At 45.7% G+C, this 19,609-nt stretch overlaps 1 protein-coding gene across 2 annotated transcripts in view; it reads right to left on the bottom strand.

Annotated features, from left to right (window-relative positions):
- The window catches only part of SYNE1 (spectrin repeat containing nuclear envelope protein 1), a 606,430-nt gene that overhangs the window by 196,802 nt on the left and 390,019 nt on the right, over positions 1 to 19,609 (bottom strand). The window contains exons 96-98 of one of the 2 annotated variants that reach the window (XM_060205315.1): positions 13,554 to 13,748; positions 11,972 to 12,145; positions 6,870 to 7,061 (exon numbers count right to left, since the gene is read on the bottom strand). In XM_060205315.1, the coding sequence (XP_060061298.1) occupies positions 6,870 to 7,061; positions 11,972 to 12,145; positions 13,554 to 13,748 (561 nt within the window). Of the gene's footprint in view, positions 1 to 6,869; positions 7,062 to 11,971; positions 12,146 to 13,553; positions 13,761 to 19,609 lie in introns of both variants that reach the window. The other variant, XM_060205316.1, reaches the window with a different exon arrangement.

Here is a 19,609-nt window from a genome sequence, read left to right as displayed (position 1 = left end):
ATTATTTATTTATTGGATAGAAGCAGACAGAAATTGAGAGGAATGGGGGGGGGGGGCAGAGAGGGAGAGAGACAGAGAGACACCTGCAGCCCTGCTTCACCACTCCTGAAGCTTTCCCTCTGCAGGTGGGGGCTGGGGGCTTGAACTTGGGTCCCTGAGCACTGTGACATGTGCACTCAACCAGGTGCGACACCACCTGGCCCCGCAACACTGATTTCTACAGTCAGTGGAAAATGATTTTTTCCAATCAACATTGGTTACTTTCAGGTCAATTTCAAAGAAATCTTGTAAAAAAAAAAAAAACCTGTATTATTAGGTGTATGTATTTTGAATAGAGGCAGAGAGAAGTTGAGAAAGAAGGGAGAGAAAGAGAGAGAGAGAAGAGACACCTGCAGCCCTGCTTCATTGCCTGTGAGGTTCCCTTTAGCATCTGCAGGTGGAACAAGGGCTTGACCTGGTCCTTGCAGGAGTCTATGTGTGTGTTCAACCAGTTGTGCCAAACCCAACCCTTTTTATTTAGTTTCACATAGAGACAGAGAGGAGAGAGAGTATGAATGAAACCACAGCACCGAAGAAGCTTCCTTCAATGTAGTTGGGGTCAGGCTGGAGCCTACATCAGGCAAAGCAATCCCTATTCCAAGTGAGCTATTTCACTGGTTCCAAATAAAGTTTTTCTACACAAAGAGAAAAACTCCTTCTTATACTAATGGTAAATATAAACAGGGCTCCTTTAATCATTACCACTAAAAAATTAAGCTCTGATTTTAAAAAAAAGTATTGACTTTTTAAAGAAATCTTGAACTCTTTTTTTTCTTAAAAATTTTATTATGTTCATTTATTTACTGGATAGAGACAGCCAGAAATTGAGAGGAGGAGGGGAGACAGAGAGGGAAAGAGACAGAGAGGAAAGAGATACCTGCAGACCTGTTTCACCACTTGCAAAGCTTTCCCCCTGCAGGTAGGGACCAGGGGCTCGAACCCCGCCCTTGTGCACTGTAACATGTGCACTCAACTAGGTGCGCCACCACCCAACCCCCAGAAGTACTGATATTTTATATACTGGGAACTCTTAAAAGATGATGGAATTTTGAGATATCTTCAAAGTAAACAATGACCAAATTCAAGGGAGTAAAACACTACATGCTTCCCCATTTACGAGTCACACAATGGTGTCCTCGAGAGCTTATATAGTCAGCTCTTGACTCAAATATTAAGAATCTATGAAGCCAGGGGGCAGGGAGGGACACCAGGCACTGGAGGTGGCCTTCGCCGTGCTCAGTATAGTCTCACCTTCCAAGCTGTGGGTTTCTCTCAAAATACATGGTTTCGAAAAAGCTGGTTCATTTCTCTCTGACACTCCCTGAAATGAAATGTTCCCCCAATTCCACAGTGGACAGACAGGCGGACGGTCCGTCCAACCGCATTCCACAAACCTAGGCGACTAGAAATGTAACCAATCAGGTAGAGTCTTTTCCTTTTGCAGAATGTAGCCAACCAAATTGTATCTTTCACTTTTCACTTTTTACTAGCACCTTGGTGGCCTGGATTGGGCGTGGAATGAAACCAGTCCACCCCATCCTTCATTTTATATGCACCTTGATGACTCACAATGCGACCAATCCGTTTGCACATTACCCTTGTACCTGCACACACCTGATTAGTGAACCCTGGAACCAATCAAAACGTGCCTTTTCCAAAACTACCCTGTAACCAATCATGCACCCTGTGCTGGGCTTGAAGGGAATATAAGTGGCTTTCCAGATCAGGCAGACAATCTAGTTTGGCAGCAGTCTGCAGACTTCTGCTGCCTTGAAGTATCTCCCTGCCCTCCACATGGCCTCGGCCTCAGACTCATCCTTTGGCTCTGCTGCACCCTAGAGCTGAAACACCTTGGAGCTGTAACACTTGGAGCTGTACCTTAGGTACATCCATTATATTGCTATAGTTTTGAGGACTTACTGTGAGCCATGACTGGCATTAGAAACCATGGGAGTTAGTGGACTGTGAGGTAGTAGCATATTAAGATAAGGCGTTGGACTCTAGGTCCAGAGTTTAATTATTAGCACTACATGTGCCAGAGAGATGCTTTTGTTCTCTCATTTTTAATTTTAAAAATATATTTTGGGGGCCGGGCGATAGTGCAGCAGGTTAGGCACACGTGGCGTGAAGCGCAAGGACTGCCATAAGGGTCCTGGTTCCAGGCTCCCCACCTGCAGGGGGTCGCAAGCAGTTCAGGTGTCTATCTTTCTCTCCCCCTCTCTGTCTTCCCCTCCTCTCTCGATTTCTCTTTGTCCTATATCCAGCAGCAAGGACAGCAATAACAACAATAACGATGACAATGATAAACAACAAGGGCAACAAAAGGGGGAAAATGGCCTCCAGGAGCAGTGGATTCGTGGTGCAGGCACTGAGCCCTAGTAATAACCCTGGAGGCAAAAATAATAATTATATATATAGGGCAGGGATAGTTAGCATAATGGTTATTCAAAGAGACTGAAGCCTGAGGCTCCAATGTCCCAGGTTCAATACCATGCAGCATCATAAACCAGAGCTGAACAGTGCTCTGGTAAAAAATTGTATCTTAAGTGCTACCATGATGCCAATCTGACTTCTCTGGGCAGACAACCCCACCAATATGTCCTGGAGCCCTGCCTCCCCAGAGCTCTGCCCCACTAGGGAAAGAGAGAGACAGGCTAGGAATATGGATCGACTTGTCAACACCCATGTTCAGTGGGGAAGCAACTGCAGAAGCCAGATGTTCCACCTTCTGCATCCCATAATAACCCTGAGTCCATACTCCCAAAGGGATAAAGAATAGGAAAGCTATCAAGGGAGGGGATGGGATACGGAGTTCTGGTGGTAGGAACTGTGTGGAGTTGTACCCCTATTATCCTATTTTTGTCAATGTTTCTTTTTTATAAATAAAAATTAAAAAAAAAGAAAAAGAAAAAAAAAACCTGAGAGAAATGGAAAGAGGAGGGGAAGACAGAGGGGGAAAGATAAGATACCTGCAGACCTGCTTCACCACCTTTGAAGCGACTCCCCTGCAGGTGGGGAGCTGGGGGCTCCAACTAGGATCCTCACGCCGGTCTTTGTGCTTTGCATTGTGTGTGCTTAACCCGCTGTGCTATCGCTGGACTCCTAATATTTTTTAAGTTAATACTATTTGTATCCCTATTTCTTAACTGAGAAAACTGATTTGAAAGACTTAGAGATGATGGAAGAGATAGCATAATTATGCAAAGAGACTATCATGCCAGAGGTTCCAGAGTCCCATGTTCAATCTTCTGGACCACCATAAACCAGAGCTGAACAGGGCTCCGGTGGGTGTGGGTGTGTGTGTCTTTCTCCCACTCTCTCATTAAAATAAAGCAAATAATATACATATTTGTGCAGGGGAGATAGTTCTTTTTTTATTTTTAAGCTTTTAAAAAAATATTTATTCCCTTTTGTTGCCCTTGTTGTTTTATTGTTGTAGTTATTATTGGTGTCATTGTTACTGGATAGGACATAGAGAAATGGAGAGAGGCGGGGAAGACAGAGGGGGAGAGAAAGACACCTGCAGACCTGCTTCACCGTCTGTGAAGTGACTGCCCTGCAGGTGGGGAGCTGGAGGCTCGAACCGGGATCCTTAATCCTGTCTTTGCTTTGTGCCATGTGCGCCTAACCCACTGTGCTACCGCCCGACTCCCAGGGGAAACAGTTCTACAAACAGTTATCACATCTGAGACTCAGAAGTCCCAGGTTTAATCCCATGCAGTGCTGTGGTAAAAACAAACAACAACAGAAAAAAAAATTAAGTTTAGAGATATTGATCTTGCCCCAGACTGCCTGCCTGCCTAATATTGCTACCTGGTTGTGGCGTTAGGTCGGGAAAATTAGAGTGTGCGCATTCCAGTGCTAGGGCCTAGAACTAGGTCTGGCTGGTGGCTTCCCTCGGTTGTGCTCTGTCTGGTGTGTAAAACTTTAATAAATCCAGATTTTCTTTTTGGGAAAGATCTAGAGGTGTTGCCTGTAATTTTCTTCTTTTTCTTCTTCTTCTTCTTCTTCTTCTTCTTCTTCTTCTTCTTCTTCTTCTTCTTCTTCTTCTTCTTCTTTTTTATCAGAGTACTGATCAGCTCTGGCTTATTGTAGGGTGGGGGGATTGAACCTGGGATTCTGGAGTCTCAGGCATGAGTCTCTCTTTGCATAACCATTATGCCATCTACCATGCCTATACTTTGCAGTGGTGAACTGAGTAACAGCTGTTTCTCTGACCCTGAGTCAGTCCATCAGGGTTCTGACTGGGCCTGCTTCCTTCATTAGTCTCCACTTGTCAAGCCCTCAACTTCCTGTCTGACCCCCAAATTTAATCCTGAGGTCCCATCCCTTTCTTTGCCTTCAGCGGAAGGGTCCTAAAGAAGTTTAACAAATGACAAGTAAGCCTGGTATCATCTGAATTAGTCTGGTCACTTTCCAAAAACGTAGGGTTGTTGGCTATTGAATCAGTCACGCTGGGCTCCTCAAACACATCAGGAGTAACCCCACTTGGGAGGCTGTGTTGCTTCCCCCTTTGCCAGGGAGTCCATCGAGAAATTCAGGCATTTAAATGCAACTTGTGGGAGGAGGCCCACCCTGCTTAAAACTGCAAATAAGGCCTGGAGAGATAGCTCAATGGTTCTGTTAAGGACTTTAATGCCTGAGGCTCTAATGTCCCAAGTTCAATCCCCAACAAGCCAGAGTTGAGCAGTGCTCTAGCATTTCTTTCTTTCTCCCTTTCCTTTCTTTTCCTTTCCTTTCCTTTCCTTTCCTTTCCTTTCCTTTCCTTTCCTTTCCTTTCCTTTCCTTTCCTTTCCTTTCCTTTCCTTTCCTTCCCTTCCCTTCCCTTCCCTTCCCTTCCCTTCTCTCCCCTTCTCTCCCCTTCTCTCCCCTTCCCTTCCCTTCCCTTCCCTTCCCTTCCCTTCCCTTCCCTTCCCTTCCCTTCCCTTCCCCTTCCCTTCCCTTCCCTCCCTTCCCTTCCCTTCCCTTCCCTTCCCTTCCCTTCCCTTCCCTCCCTTCCCTTCCCTTCCCTTCCCTCCCTTCCCTCCCTTCCCTTCCCTTCCCTTCCCTCTCCTATCCCTTCCCTTCCCTTCCCTCCCTTCCCTTCCTTTCCCTTCCCTTCCCTTCCCTTCCCTTCCCTCCCTTCCCTTCCCTTCCCTCCCTTCCCTTCCCTTCCCTCTCCTATCCCTTCCCTTCCTTTCCCTTCCCTCTCCTATCCCTTCCCTTCCCTTCCCTCCCTTCCCTTCCTTTCCCTTCCCTTCCCTTCCCTTCCCTTCCCTTCCCTTCCCTTCCCTTCCCTTCCCTTCCCTTCCCTCCCTTCCCTTCCCTTCCCTCCCTTCCCTTCCCTTCCCTCTCCTATCCCTTCCCTTCCCTTCCCTCTCCTATCCCTTCCCTTCCCTTCCCTCCCTTCCCTTCCCTCTCCTATCCCTTCCCTTCCCTTCCCTTCCCTCCCTTCCCTTCCCTTCCCTTCCCTTCCCTTCCCTTCCCTTCCCTTCCCTTCCCTTCCCTTCCCTTCCCTCCCTTCCCTTCCCTTCCCTTCCCTTCCCTTCCCTTCCCTTCCCTTCCCTTCCCTTCCCTTCCCTTCCCTTCCCTTCCCTTCCCTTCCCTCTCCTATCCCTTCCCTCTCCTATCCCTTCCCTTCCCTTCCCTTCCCTTCCCTTCCCTCCCTTCCCTCCCTTCCCTTCCCTTCCCTTCCCTTCCCTTCCCTTCCCTTCCCTTCCCTTCCCTTCCCTTCCCTTCCCTTCCCTCCCTTCCCTTCCCTTCCCTTCCCTTCCCTCCCCTCCCCTCCCCTCCCCTCCCCTCCCTTCCCTTCCCTTCCCTTCCCTTCCCTCTCCTATCCCTTCCCTTCCCTTCCCTTCCCTTAACTTCCTTCTTTCTTTCCTATCTCCCTTCTCTCTCTCCCTCTCCCCCTCCTCTTTTTTTTTTTTTTTTTTTTGCCTCCAGGGTTATCGCTGGGGCTCAGTGCCTGCACAATGAATCCACTGCTCCTAGAGGCCATTTTTCCCATTTTGTTGCCCTTGTTGTTACCCTTTTTGCTATCCTTATTACTGTTGTCATTGCTGCTGTTGTTGCTGGATAGGACAGAGAGAGGAGGGGAAGACAGAGAGGGGGAGAGAAAGATAGACACCTGCAGACTTGCTTCACCGCCTGTGAAGTGATCACCCTGCAGGTAGGGAGCCAAGGGCTTGAACCGGGATCCTTATGCCAGTCCTTGCACTTTGCGCCATGCACGCTTAACTATTGCATTAGTGCCCTACCCCCCCATATATATATGTCATATATATATGATATATATGGAAGATATTTTATATATATATTTAAAATCAATCAACTGTAGCGACCAGTGAGACTTTGGAGCTTTGGGCATGAAAGTCTCTTGCAGAAACACTATGCTATCTCCCTCAGAGAAACTGTACTAAAAAGTACATTTATCTTCACATTCACAATTTCACCATAGTTCACCTTTGTAATTTCACCTCTCTTGGGTTGACATTTTTTTCACTCTTTGTTTTCTTTCAGACATAGAGACAGAGAAAGGAAAACACAGCAGAGCCTAGAGCTTCCCCTGCTGTCAAGATACTTCCTGCCTGAATCTAGGGTGCATTTGCTATATTGCCAATTCTTTTCATTTCCTGTTCTACACCGTTCTCACACATCTACAGCTTCAAATAGGCCTCGAAACATTGATTTGAAAATGTGGTGGAATTTTGCACAAAGCAGTCGTGCACATTAGTCATTCCCGTCAGACACAGGCTCAGAGCAGCAACGGGCCTGCAGCCACAATGGCTCAGCTGTCCTGGCAGCGCTGTGGGGATGATGGGTGGGTGGGTGGGGGGCGGAGCAGCTCTCACCTGGATGTTCAGCTGCTTGTCATGCAGGGCTCTCTGGAGCTCCAGGAGGCTGCCCTTGAGGCTCCTCAACTTGACAGCCAGCTGCTCAGCTTCGTCCTTGGTGTGAGCCTTGCCCTCCAGAAGCAGGTTCTCATTGTGAATCGACAGCTCTGACAAGGCCACCACCTTCTGCTCGATCTCCACCAGCATGTTCTGCAACCACAGAAAGCGACTTGACGCCCACTCGCCCAGCCAGCCCAGACCAACACCCTTCCCAGGTCCTTCACCTGAAGAATAACCCTTCGGTTTCACATAACCCTTAGGCTATCACTCCCATTCTACTGCAGGCTTTTATTCATTTGTTTGTTTGTTTTTAGTTTTATTGGATAGAGACAACCAGAAATCAATAAGCGAGGAGGAGGTAGAGAGGGAGAGGGAGGGAGGGAGAGAGAGAGAGAGACAGAGAGAGAGACACCTGCAGCAGTCCTGCTTCATCACTCATGAAGCTTCCCCCCTGCAGGTGGGAACCAGGGGCTTGAACCCCAGTCCTTGCACATTGTAACCTGTCCACTCAACCAAGTACACTATATCCAGACCCCTGCAGGTATTTTATGGAGAAAAAGATCCATGGGAGCAAAGTATGCAGGGCCCTGAAATACACAAGGAGACTCAAATTCTGTGTAACAGACACAGTGACGATGATAAAGGTGGTTCCGATATAAGATTTGAATTGGCTGAGAAACTATATTTATGTGTGTGGTTCCATATGCCTCCAGCTTTCTGAAGCTGTGGTCACAATACCATCTTAATACATTGCAAAGTGCTGAAAATATGTTATCTGGATCCTGGACTTTATGTCTGAGTATAAGAATAGAGAGTGTAAAAATAGAGAGGTGGGAGTAATGATCATACATACTTTTGAAGCGCTTGAGCATGTGGTAATTTCAAGTGCTCGAAGAGAAAGATAAAAATAGCTGTCTCTTTGCAGAAAAGAGACACTGGGTTAAAAAAACAACACTCACACGCTGTTCTTTATTCCCTAGGCAGCAAGACAGAGAAAAACAATGCTGTGAATACACACTGATAAGTTGCCCTTCACTTAAGGACCCTAATTATAATCATCAATATTATGAATCTCCCTATTATACGATCCCAAACAGCCAGGCTCTTTTCACAGTGCTAGATGGAATAAAGACTCGTCACCCGACCTGTGCTGGATTAGCACAGTCAATGCCCAAGCCTTTCCCACTACGAGACAAGTTCTCAAGATCTTCCCGCACAGTCATCACTGCCCAGCTATCATCGACATTGGTCTCCAGCTCCCACTGATTCTGTGCTCGGAGAAACTAAGATGGAACTTTCGGAAAGCAAACTGGCGTCTGTTCAGTGATCTTACCAACAAATCTATTCCTGCAATTCCAATTAACTCTATCCCCTCTGAAGATTCCTACAGGCGCTTCCGCCAAGCCATCTTCAAAGCAGCTTCTCAAGCCATTCCTCGTGGGAGACGTGCTAACTATACGCCTTGTCTTGATGCTGAATGCGAGCAACTACTAAAGCAGTATGATGAGTCGGGCGACCCAGATGTGGCTGACCATCTCATTACCTCCCTGGATGCAGCACGCCAAGCCCGCTGGCAACAACTCACAGAAAGTCTGAACTTCACCCACTCAAGTAGGAAGGCCTGGAAGCTTCTTCACAGACTGGGTGCCGGTAGCCAACCCCCTCCCGTCTCCCATCCTCCCGTATCTCCAAACTCAGTGGCCAGTCACCTAACTCAAGTTGGACGTGCTAAGATCAACCCAGTCTGGAAAAGAGAAATTTCCCATGAGTGGTCATCCCACTTCCGGTTATCTTGTCCATCTCCAAAAATCTCTCCCTTTACACTGTCTGAACTGGAAGACGCTTTGAAGAGGGTTAAACCGGGAACAGCTGCTGGCTATGATAACATCACCCCAGAACTCATTCTTAACCTGGGCCCCGCGGCAAAGAAGTGGCTCGCTTCATTCCTGTCCCACATCTTGGAATCTGAGTCTATGCCCAAAGTTTGGCATCGTGCGAAGATTATAGCGGTTTTGAAACCAAAGAAAGACCCAATACTGGCCGCCAGCTATAGACCAATTTCTCTCCTCTCCGTGTGTTATAAACTCCTTGAGAGGCGGCTTCTGTCACGTATTTCTCATCTTACAAAGAAATTCCTATCACCCGCCCAAGCTGGTTTCCACCCAGGAAGATCTACCTGCGAACAAGCCCTGGCCCTCTCAACTTACATTGAAAATGGATTCCAGAAGAATTTAAAGACGGGTGCTGTCTTTGTTGATCTCACAGCAGCCTATGACACGGTCTGGCACCGTGGTCTCCTGGTCAAGATCTCAAGATGCCTGCCTCCATGGGTGGCCAACACTATATCGTTTCTTCCGGGTACATCTGAGTGACAAGTCTAGCAGATGGAGACTTGTCTCAAGTGGCCTCCCCCAGTGCTCTGTTCTGGCTCCTACGCTATTTAATATTTACATCAATGACCTCCCAGAAACTTCTTCAAGGAAGTTCATCTACGCCGATGACATCTGCTGTGCAACTCAGGCATCCAAGTTCGACATCCTCAAGGAACACTCACGAAAGACATGTCTCTGATATCCGATTACTGTAAAAAATGGCGACTAATTCCTAGCACTGCTAAAACGGTATCATCTGTTTTCCATCTACACCATGCCTTGGCCTCTTGTGAGCTTAATGTGCAGCTTGGCGATACGAGAATCTGGCATGAAGCCCAGCCAGTCTATCTTGGCGTTACTCTCGATCACACTCTGTCATTTCACGAACATCTCATAAAAACTGCAGCAAAGGTGGGCGCGAGGAATCACATCATTGCAAGACTGGCCAGCTCCTCATGGGGCGCGATTGCTTCCACTCTACGATCATCATCTCTGGCATTATGCTATTCCACTGCAGAATACTGTGCCCCAGGATGGTTCCGTAGCCCCCATGCCCACTTGGTCGATTCCAAATTATATTCCTCCATGAGGATAATTTCTGGAACCATCTGTTCCACCCCAGGGTTCCATGGCTGCCAGTTCTTAGCAACATCGCCCCGCCAGATATTCGTCGGGACGCGGCATCATCTAAGTTCATTTCCCACGTCTACGCTCGACCGGACCTGCCAATCTACGCGGATATCTTTGCCCACCCTGTTCAACGCTTGACGTCTCGTCACCCAATCTGGTCCCCTACGCCTACACTGAACTTCTCTGTTCCAGTCTCTTGGAAACAGAGCTGGCAGTCAGCTGAGGTCAAGAACAAACACCTCATCACAGACCCCTGCGAGCGTCAACCCGGCTTTGACCTAGCACGTTATGATTGGGCTCTCCTCAATCGCTCACTGTGGAGGGGCCACCTTACATAGCATCATTAATAAATGGGAAGTCATAGTACCCGCCTAGATACAATGGGCCTTTTAATCTACCACCCACCACTATGCTCCCACTTCCTTATGCAGGAATAGTACACGAGAACCTAGGTCACACAGTGAGCATACACAGAAGATGGATTCCAGTTAGAGAGCTTAACTTCATAGAGAGGCTGGCCAGGTCAGCACCACCTTGGTGCCCTCTCAGTAAGGAACAAAACAAAACTCCTTGATCAAACAGTGGAACAGATTTTATGAAAAATGGGCTGTTCAATTTGTTTAAGGCCCCTAGAAACATAACAAGCTTGAACTTTCTATGAACCACAGTTTCTGATGCATAGGGACAAGAGGGTGGCATAAACATACAGGTAGAATATTAATCTTAATCAATAGGACATCTGCCTCGCACACAGATATAGGAATAACAAAAGACATAGAAGCTGTGATGTGATCTCTAGGGAGAAAAGTGCCCCTGGAATGTGAATGTTCCACAAAGCAGGAGGTGTTCCCTACCTGTACTGTTCTCACTTGGTGATTGATTTTTGTTTTAATAATCAAAACCTTGGTGATTTTTGTATAAATAATCAAAGTCTTGGTGATTTATGTATTAGTGACCAAAGCCTTGGTAGTTTTTGTATTAATAATCAAAGCTTTGGTGATTTTTATATTAGTGACCAAAGCCTTGGTAGTTTTTGTATTAATAATCAAAGCCTTGGTGATTTTTGTATTAGTGACCAAAGCCATGGTGATTTTTGTTTTAATAATCTATACCTTGGTGATTTTTGTTTTAATGATCTAAGCCTTATGAGACTATAAAATAAAGTTCTGCCTGAGCACGGCAAAGTTGCCTCTCTCCTGCTCCTGAAGCAGTTGACATGTCTCTCATCTCATTCTCGCCAACTCATCTTTCAGGACACCCTAATAAGCTGCTGGTGCTGGCCCCCCAGCATGCACTCAGTCAGGTGCACCACTACCTGGCCCCAGAACTGAAGATTTTTTTTTAAGAGTAGATATGATTAGTATAATTTTTCAAAAAGATTAAGATCAAGCTTAGACTTCATTTAAACCTTTATAAACTTTTAATGACCAGCTTATCTATACATAATAATAAAAATATTACATATATAAATTCACACAGTTTGTACTTATCATGTAAGCTTATCCCTATAATTTAATAGATAGCATAATGGTTATGCAAAGAGATTCTCTTGCCTGAGGCTCCAGAGTCCCAGGTTCAATCCCCCACCTCACCATAAGCCAGAGCTGAGCAGTTATGTATACACAGGAATAAAATAATGTCTTATATAAACTTATAATTTGTAATTAAACTTATACTACATAATATAATAGATAAGCTTCCATTATTTTTTTACCTACTTTCTAAATATACAAAGTAGGAGTCTAGTGGTGGTACATCTGGAGTCACACATTACAGTGTGTAAGGACCTGAGATCAAGCCTCCAGTCCCCACCTGAAGGAGGTAAGGTTCATGAGTGGTAAAGCAGTGCTGCAGGTGTCTATCTCTTTCTCTATCTCCCCCATCTGTCTCCACTTCTGTCTCTATCTCTATTCTAAGTAAGTAAATAAATGCATATTTTAAATACACAAAGTACAGAGATTGTGAAGAATAATATAGCCAGAGCAGGTCATTATGTTTTCTACAGCTAAAGAGTGTTTTTTGTGACATCAGCACAGTCCTTCACCACTATGTTCATACCTGGCAGTCCACCAGCTGGGCCTCCATGTCCATGGGCTCATTGGGTGCACCCAGTGCAGTGTCTAGAGTGGCCTTGGTACTGAGGAGCCAGTGGTTCAGCTCGTCGGCCTCACAACGGTACCTCTGCAGGGCCTGCTCCTGCCTCTGCTCCTCCAGCTGGTCATTTAACTTCTCCTATGGAGTGAAGCAGAACGCAGCTCAGAGCATTATCAGGTGTAATCATTAGGAGTCAACAGAACTGGGGGGCAGTCCTCAATCCTGGTGGCCTGCCAAATTTACAAGAATAAAAACAACTGTACAGAGATTAGACCCCAGAGCAGTAGACCAGAATGTCTAGACATGAGCCTTGAGTTGGTTAGTATATTTATTTTAATGAGAAGAGTACACAGACAGAGACAGAAAGACAGAGAGAGAGGAGAGAGAGAGAGAGAGAGAGAGAGAGAGAGAGAGGGAGAGAGAACAAGATCAGAGCACTGCTCAGCTCTGGTTTATGGTGGTACTGGGGATTGAACCTGGGACTTTGGAGTCTCAGGCATGAAACTATTCTGCAGAACCATTATGCTGTCTCCCCAGACCAAGTTAGTATTATTTTTTTAAGGATTTATTTTTTAGTATTTATTTATTATTTATTCCCTTCTGTTGCCCTTGTTTCATTGTTGTAGTTATTGGTGTTGTTGTTGGATAGGACAGAGAGAAATGGAGAGAGGAGGGGAAGACAGAGAGGGGGAGAGAAAGATAGACACTTGCAGACCTGCTTCACCACTTGTGAAGAGCGACTCCCCTGCAGGTGGGGAGCCTGGGGCTTGAACTGGGATCCTTAAACCGGTCCTTGCCCTTTGTGCCACTTGTGCTTATCCCACTGCGCAACTGCCCGACGCCCCAAGTTAGTATTCTTTTAAAAGCTTCACCAATGAGTTCATGTACACCAAGACTTGATAAAGTTGTTCTCAGATCATTTATTTACAAGGTCAAACAGATAATGTGAATGAGAGAAACTGACCAAGGAAGAGAAGAAAGGAATGGTATAAGATGAGGGAAATGGCACTCAGAGTCTGGAAGACAGTAGGGAGTGGTGTGGACTGGGTCAAACTGAAAATGTGCCTAAAATTGCTTAGTGCTGTGGGTGGTCTATATGGTGGGACTCAGGATGTTGCAGGGGTCTCTCATTCTCTCTCGACCACCTCTACTCCCCTGCTCCCTTTGATTTCTCTCTTTCTAAATAAATAAGTAAATCAATAAGCAGGGTCATGAATCCATGTGCTGGAATCAGTTAGCAGTGACTAGGGATATATGGATCCCTCCATCAGTAACACTCTTATTTACAGGTACTCATGAAATGCTCTAATTTAAACACAGCCAGCCTCTGTGCCCACCTGCCACAAATATTCACCGAACAAAGCCATTCAAAGCAGCACGCTGATGCAAAGCTCTGTTCAAGGCCCCTCCTAGGGACATGGTGCCACCTTCTCAGGAGTGGGAAGTGGTGAGCACAGACAGGACAGATGCCGCTCCGTGCAAGTCTGCGCCACTGGGGGAACAGATGTGGCTGCCCAGGGCCCCTAGGGAACCAGGCGTTAGTTACCTCCAGGAGCTGTCGCTTCCCGGACGCCTTCATCTTGATGGTGGACATCCGCTCAGCCAGGACGGTGAGTGTGGACTGCAAGGCCAGCTGCTCAGCAGGGTCGGCCTCTGGACGTGCAGACACCAACTCCTCCCCCAGGGAGGACTGCAGTGTGCTGATCTCATCCTGGAGCATGAGGATCTCATCCATCAGCGCCTGGAGGGAAGACTGTGCCATCACACTCAAGGCCTCCTCTTTCTGGACTCCACCAGTCCTGGTCACCAGCAGGGAGGCGCCTCTCCATGCAGGGTATCTCATTAGGGAGCCCTTGAACCCACAAACAGTAGGGTCCACTAGTCACAGTCGCAGTGTGAAAGCCCCAGACCAAAAAAAAAAAGAATCTTTTTTTTTTCCTTTATTAAATTGCCACCAAGATTACCACTAGCATTCAGTGCCTACATAACCAATCCACTGCTCTTGGCAGCCATTTTTCTTCTCTCACTCTCTCTCTCTCTTTCATTTCACAGTACAGAAAGAAATTGAGAGGAAAGGGAAAGAGGGGGCTGAGTGGTGGTGCGTCTGGTTGAGCACACATGTTACAGTGCAGAAAGACCCGAGTTCAAGTCCCCAGTCTCCGCCTACAGGAGAAGCTTCACAAACTGTGAGGAAGGTCTGCAGGTGTCTGTCTTTTCCTTCCTTTCTTTTTAATCTTTATATCTTTTTTATCTTTAATCTTTTTATTTTATTTTATTTATTTATTCCCTTTTGTTGCCCTTATTGTTGTTGTCATTGTTGGATAGGACTGAGAGAAACGGAGAGAGGAGGGGAAGACAGAGAGGAGGAGAAAAAGATAGACACCTGCAGACCTGCTTCACCGCCTGTGAAGCGACTCCCCTGCAGGTGGGGAGCCGAGGTTCGAACCGGTCCTTGTGCTTTGCGTCACCTGCGCTTAACCCGCTGCGCTACAGCCCGACTCCCTTTAATCTTTAATCTTTTTATCTTTATCTATTTATTGGATAGAAACAGCAAGAAATTGAGAGGAGAGGAGCAATCAGTAGAGGAGAGAAACAGAGACACCTGAAGCGCTGCTTTACCACTTGCAAAACTTTCCCCCTGCAGGTGGAGACTGAGGGCTTGGACCCACCCCCTCTATCTCACTCTCTCCCTATTCCTCTCAATTACTGGCTGCCTCTATCTAATAAGTACAGATAATAAAAAATAAAATTTAAAGAGAGGGAGAGAGAAAGAGGGACACCTGCAGGCCTGCTTCACTACTCAGGAGGCGTCCTCTCTGCAGGTGAGGACTGGGAACTTGAGCCCAGCTCCTTGTGTGTGGTAATTTCAGCAGCTCAACCAAAGGTGCCACTGCCAGGCCCCCTAGGTTGTTTTTCCATTTTACAGGAGAAAAAAAGTTTCATCTGTGAGTAAGTACAGCCAGAGCATCACACCAGTACATGTGATATGAAAAGTCCAACCACAGCCTTAGACATGCAGCCCTGCATTCTACCAGTGGGGCTTTTTCCCTGTCTACAAGATCCCCCTCCCATACTAGAAACTGTAAATATGAGAGAGAGATCAGAGGTCCCTTGGGCTCTGGTATATGCAGAGCTAGGGATTGAAAACAGGGTCTCATGCGTGCAAATCTTATGCTTGTCTACTGTGATATCTCCTGGGCTCAGAAAAGTCTAGACTTTAAAACTGTACATGTGGGGCCAGCATACAACACACACACACACACACACACACACACACAATGATACACTTTAATTTTATGTGATGGAAATTTCACATCAATTAAAAAATATTCAGCCACTGTTTGTCTTCAATCACATAAAAATATTCCACTGTCAGGGAATCAGGCGGTGGCTCAGCGGGTTAAGCGCACGTGGCGTGAAGCACAACGACCAGCGTAAGGATCCTGGTTTGAGCCCCCGGCTCCCCACCTGCAGGGAAGCCGCTTCACAGGTGGTGAAGCAGGTCTGCAGGTGTCTGTCTTTCTCTCCCCCTCTCTGCCTTCCCCTCCTCTCTCTAGTTCTCTCTGTCCTATCCAACAACAATGACATCAATAACCACAACAAGGGCAACAGAAGAGAAAGTAAATAGATAAATAAATATAAAAATTAAAAAAAAATTTCACTGTTCAGTTGCTTTACCAGGATATCTTGACTCAAACATAAGAGGAAGACAGAATCACCTCTGGCTTTTCTGACTGGTGTTGACAAAGAGGATGTGTGAGTGGCACTAGTGTGGTTTACAGAAGTACGCTGAGCTTCTCTAAAATGTCTCACCCTGGAGAGGATGTGGAGTTCATATTGAAGGACAAAGGTAAAAGTGATTTCACCAGGACTGCCAGAACTGTCTACATGAGCACAGCTCAAAGTCAAATGTTGACTGTAACATACAGGTATCTTTGCATCATATGTGCCTGTGGATTTGCATGTATAATGTGTGTATAATATTCCAGAATCTTGCCTCTTTTTAAGTTTTTATTTATAAAATGGAAACACTGACAAGACCATAGGATAAGAGGGGTACAATTCCACACAATTCCTGCCACCGAATTTTTTTTTTTTTTAACCAGAGCACTGCTCAGCTCTGGTTTATGGTGGGGGGTGAGGGTGGGGTTGAACCTGGGACTTCAGAGCCTCAGGTATGAGAGTCTTTTTGCATAACTATTATGCTCTCTACCTCCCACCCAAATTCTGCCTTTTTTCCATGGCTAAGCTTTATGTGGGAAAGGCAGCATGCCCACAAAGCAGTGTTTGTCCATGATAATGCGAGCCCTAATTACAGAAGGCTTACTATACAGAACAACGATCCTAATTCAGTTTATAAACCACATTCCTGTCTTAAAATTAAATCCACCATACTATTTAGACTAGCGTAAGCACTTATCAGCTCTGCCTCATGGATGTGTGGAGACTGAACCTGGGACTTCATCCTCTCTAGAAAGTTCTGGGAGAAATTAACAACTGAATGTTTCTTTTTTAAAAAAATTTATTTATTTATTCCCTTTTGTTGCCCTTGTTGTTTTATTGTTGTAGTTATTATTATTGTCATTGTTGGATAGGACAGAGAGAAATGAAGAGAGGAGGAGAAAATAGCGGGGGGAGAGAAAGACAGATACCTGCAGACCTGCTTCACTGCTTGTGAAGCAACTCCCCTGCAGATGGGGAGCCGGAGGCTTGAACCAGGATCCTGACACTGGTCCTTGTGCTTTGCACTAATCTGCTGCGCTACTGCCCGACTCCTGTCAGTGGTTCACTAGACCTGCATGTCAGTCTCACCCGAGCTCATAAATTCAGGCTAGGGAGGTGAAACAGCTCACCTGGATAAATTGTGGCTTTGTTAAGTAAGACCCAGGTTCAAGCCCAGCTCCCAATTGCACTGAAGGAGGTTTCAGTGCTATGATCTCTTTCACTAGCTCTCCCTCTCTGTATCTATATAAAATAAAAGATAATGAAATAATAAAAGACATAAAATGGTAAGAAACAAAAACAAAACAGAGCACTGCTTATGTAATGGGGCCATGAAGCCTCAGCCATCAGAATGTTCCTGCATAACTATGCTATCTCCCTTACCCATAAAGTTTATTATAAAAGGGGAAAGTGAAGGTCCACACTCAAAGTGTGGGTGGAGTCTAGGAGAATTGCATCTAAGTATTTCAATTAAAAAAAATAGTCTCACTTTCTTGCCCATATTCAGTGGAAATTTTGAAATAGTCATTCTATGACAGAGCTTGGAACTTGTTTGAGTACCACTCCTAAAGTTAAATATCAACTTTGACATGATTCCATTAGATCCTCCTGTGGGCAGTTGTGACCCAGAATCTTCAGAGGGCCAGAGAGCAATACTCAATAAACACAGGTGAAAAAGGAAAATGCTAGGCCTGTGATCATATGAGTCATCATGCATTATTACCTCACACATGAAAGTATACACAAAGTTGCTAACTGACTGGCAGCCATCTTGGACTTAACTATATCTCCTCATGGCTTTACCAGTCAGCATTGCCCCTCAGGAAGAGGACAAAGTCATAGTCAAGGTCAAGATTGGTCCTAGTGGCAGGGAAATCAGAGATTCATTGCTAATGTTAGCACTGATAGGACATTTTCAGTTTTACTTTTAATCCCCTGAGCAAAATAATAATGCCACTCTCTGTTTCAATTATGCATGTTTCCAAACTGGGGGTGGGAGGCCGGGAAGAGAACTGGGGTGGTCACTGGGTGTCAATGTGCGTTCCCAGTTAGGAACCCTGAAAATGCTAGATCCTGTTTCCCTGCAGTCTCTTAATCTGCAAGACCCAGAGGAGGGATGGCTTTTAGGAGTGATGGTTAGTCAGGTGGGACATTTGGAGCAAGTTATAATCATATTGATGGGAATGAAGCCACCCAATAGTTCTCTTTCACCTCTTTACTTGTTTCTTTTAGTAGAAAACAAACGTGCAAAAATGAGTGTTAACAGTGGTCTGGGAGGTGGCACAGTGGAGAAAGCATTGGACTTTCAAGCATGAGGTCTGAAGTTCAATCCCCAGCAACACATGTACCAGAGTGATATCTGGTTCTTTCTCTCTCTTTCTCCTCCTATCTTTCTCATAAATAAATAAAAATAAAGTATTTTTTTAAAAAATGCCTATTAACTAAACTGTTTCTTAGATTCTGAAAACTGTGGTGGCTATCAGAGGAATGTGGAGAAACGAGTGCTGGCAAACTTCATTAATTACACACACACATTTGAAACTCTGCCCCTGCAGTCTTATGGTTTTGAAATGCAGTGATATTTCTCTATTTAACATTAATATTATTGTTGTTGTTATTAATAATATCAGAGCCCTGTTCAGCTCAGGCTTATGGTGGTTGGGGGTATTGTACCCAGGACCTTTGATGCCTCAGGCATAAGAGATCTGTTGCAGAACCAATATGCTATCTCCCCAGCAGAAACCAATAATAACTGAAATTGAGGGGCATGCTTCTGGCTCCTCTTCCTAGACACAGTGAAACAAAGGGAAAGGGTGGGAAGCCACACACTCTGGGGCACCAAGGACAATCTCCACAGATGACCATGAGGTGATCACTGAAAACGAGGAAACTGTATGGGGCCAGCAGGTGGTTCCCCCAGTAGGGCGCGCATGTTGCCACACACAAGTCCCTGGGCCCCAGCTACAGGGTGGAAATTACACAGATGGTGGTATGGTGGTGTGGTTCTCTCCTCTTTTTATTTATTTATTCATTCCCTTTTGTTGCCCATGTTGTTTTATTGTTGTAGTTATTATTGTTATCGATGTCGTTGATGTTGGACAGGCCAGAGAGAAATGGAGAGAGGAGGGGAAGACAGAGAGGGGGAGAGAAAGACAGACACCTGCAGACCTGCTTCACCGCTTGTGAAGCCACTCCCCCACAGGTGGGGAGCTGGGGGCTCTCTCCTCTTTTTCCTTTCCATTGTTCTGCCTCTATATACAAAATAAATGTGTGTGTGTGTGTGTGTGTGTGTGTGTGTATGTGTGTGTGTCTGTTTTTTTTGTAAATGCTTTTGTCTTGTTCTTTTTTGTTTTACCAGAGCTCAGCACAACTCTGGCTTAAGGTATGGCTCAGGAATTGAATCTGGGACTTCAGAGCCTCAGGCATGAAAGTCTTTTGTGGGGCAGCCCACTTGGATGAACACATGTTACAATGAGCAAGGAGCCAGACTGAGCCCCCAGTCCCCACCTGCAGGAGGAAAACTTTGCAAGTGGTAAAGCTGTGTTGCAAGTGTCTCACTGTCCCCCTCCATCACTCCCTCCCCCTTCTCTATCCAATAAATAAATAAAGATAACGCAAAAAAAAATTTATGTCTTTTCTATAACCATTAGATTATCTCCCCTGCCCTACAAAGGTTAGTTTTAATTCAAACTTTTATAGTGCCTACCCCAAACCAGGCAGACTGTGTGTGACTCGAAAATCACAGAAAAAACTAGAGACAGTATCTTTATGAAAGGAAAGCCTCAGGCAGGGTTAGATAGCATAATGGTTATGCAGAGTGTCATACCTGAGGCTCTGAAGTCCCAGGTTCAATCCCCTGCATCACCATTAAGCCAGAGC

Source organism: Erinaceus europaeus, chromosome 13, assembly GCF_950295315.1.
Source record: "Erinaceus europaeus chromosome 13, mEriEur2.1, whole genome shotgun sequence".
NCBI classification, from domain to species: Eukaryota; Metazoa; Chordata; class Mammalia; order Eulipotyphla; family Erinaceidae; genus Erinaceus; species Erinaceus europaeus.
Note: the sequence above shows the minus strand (reverse complement) of the source record. Positions and strands in the feature narration are given on the sequence as shown.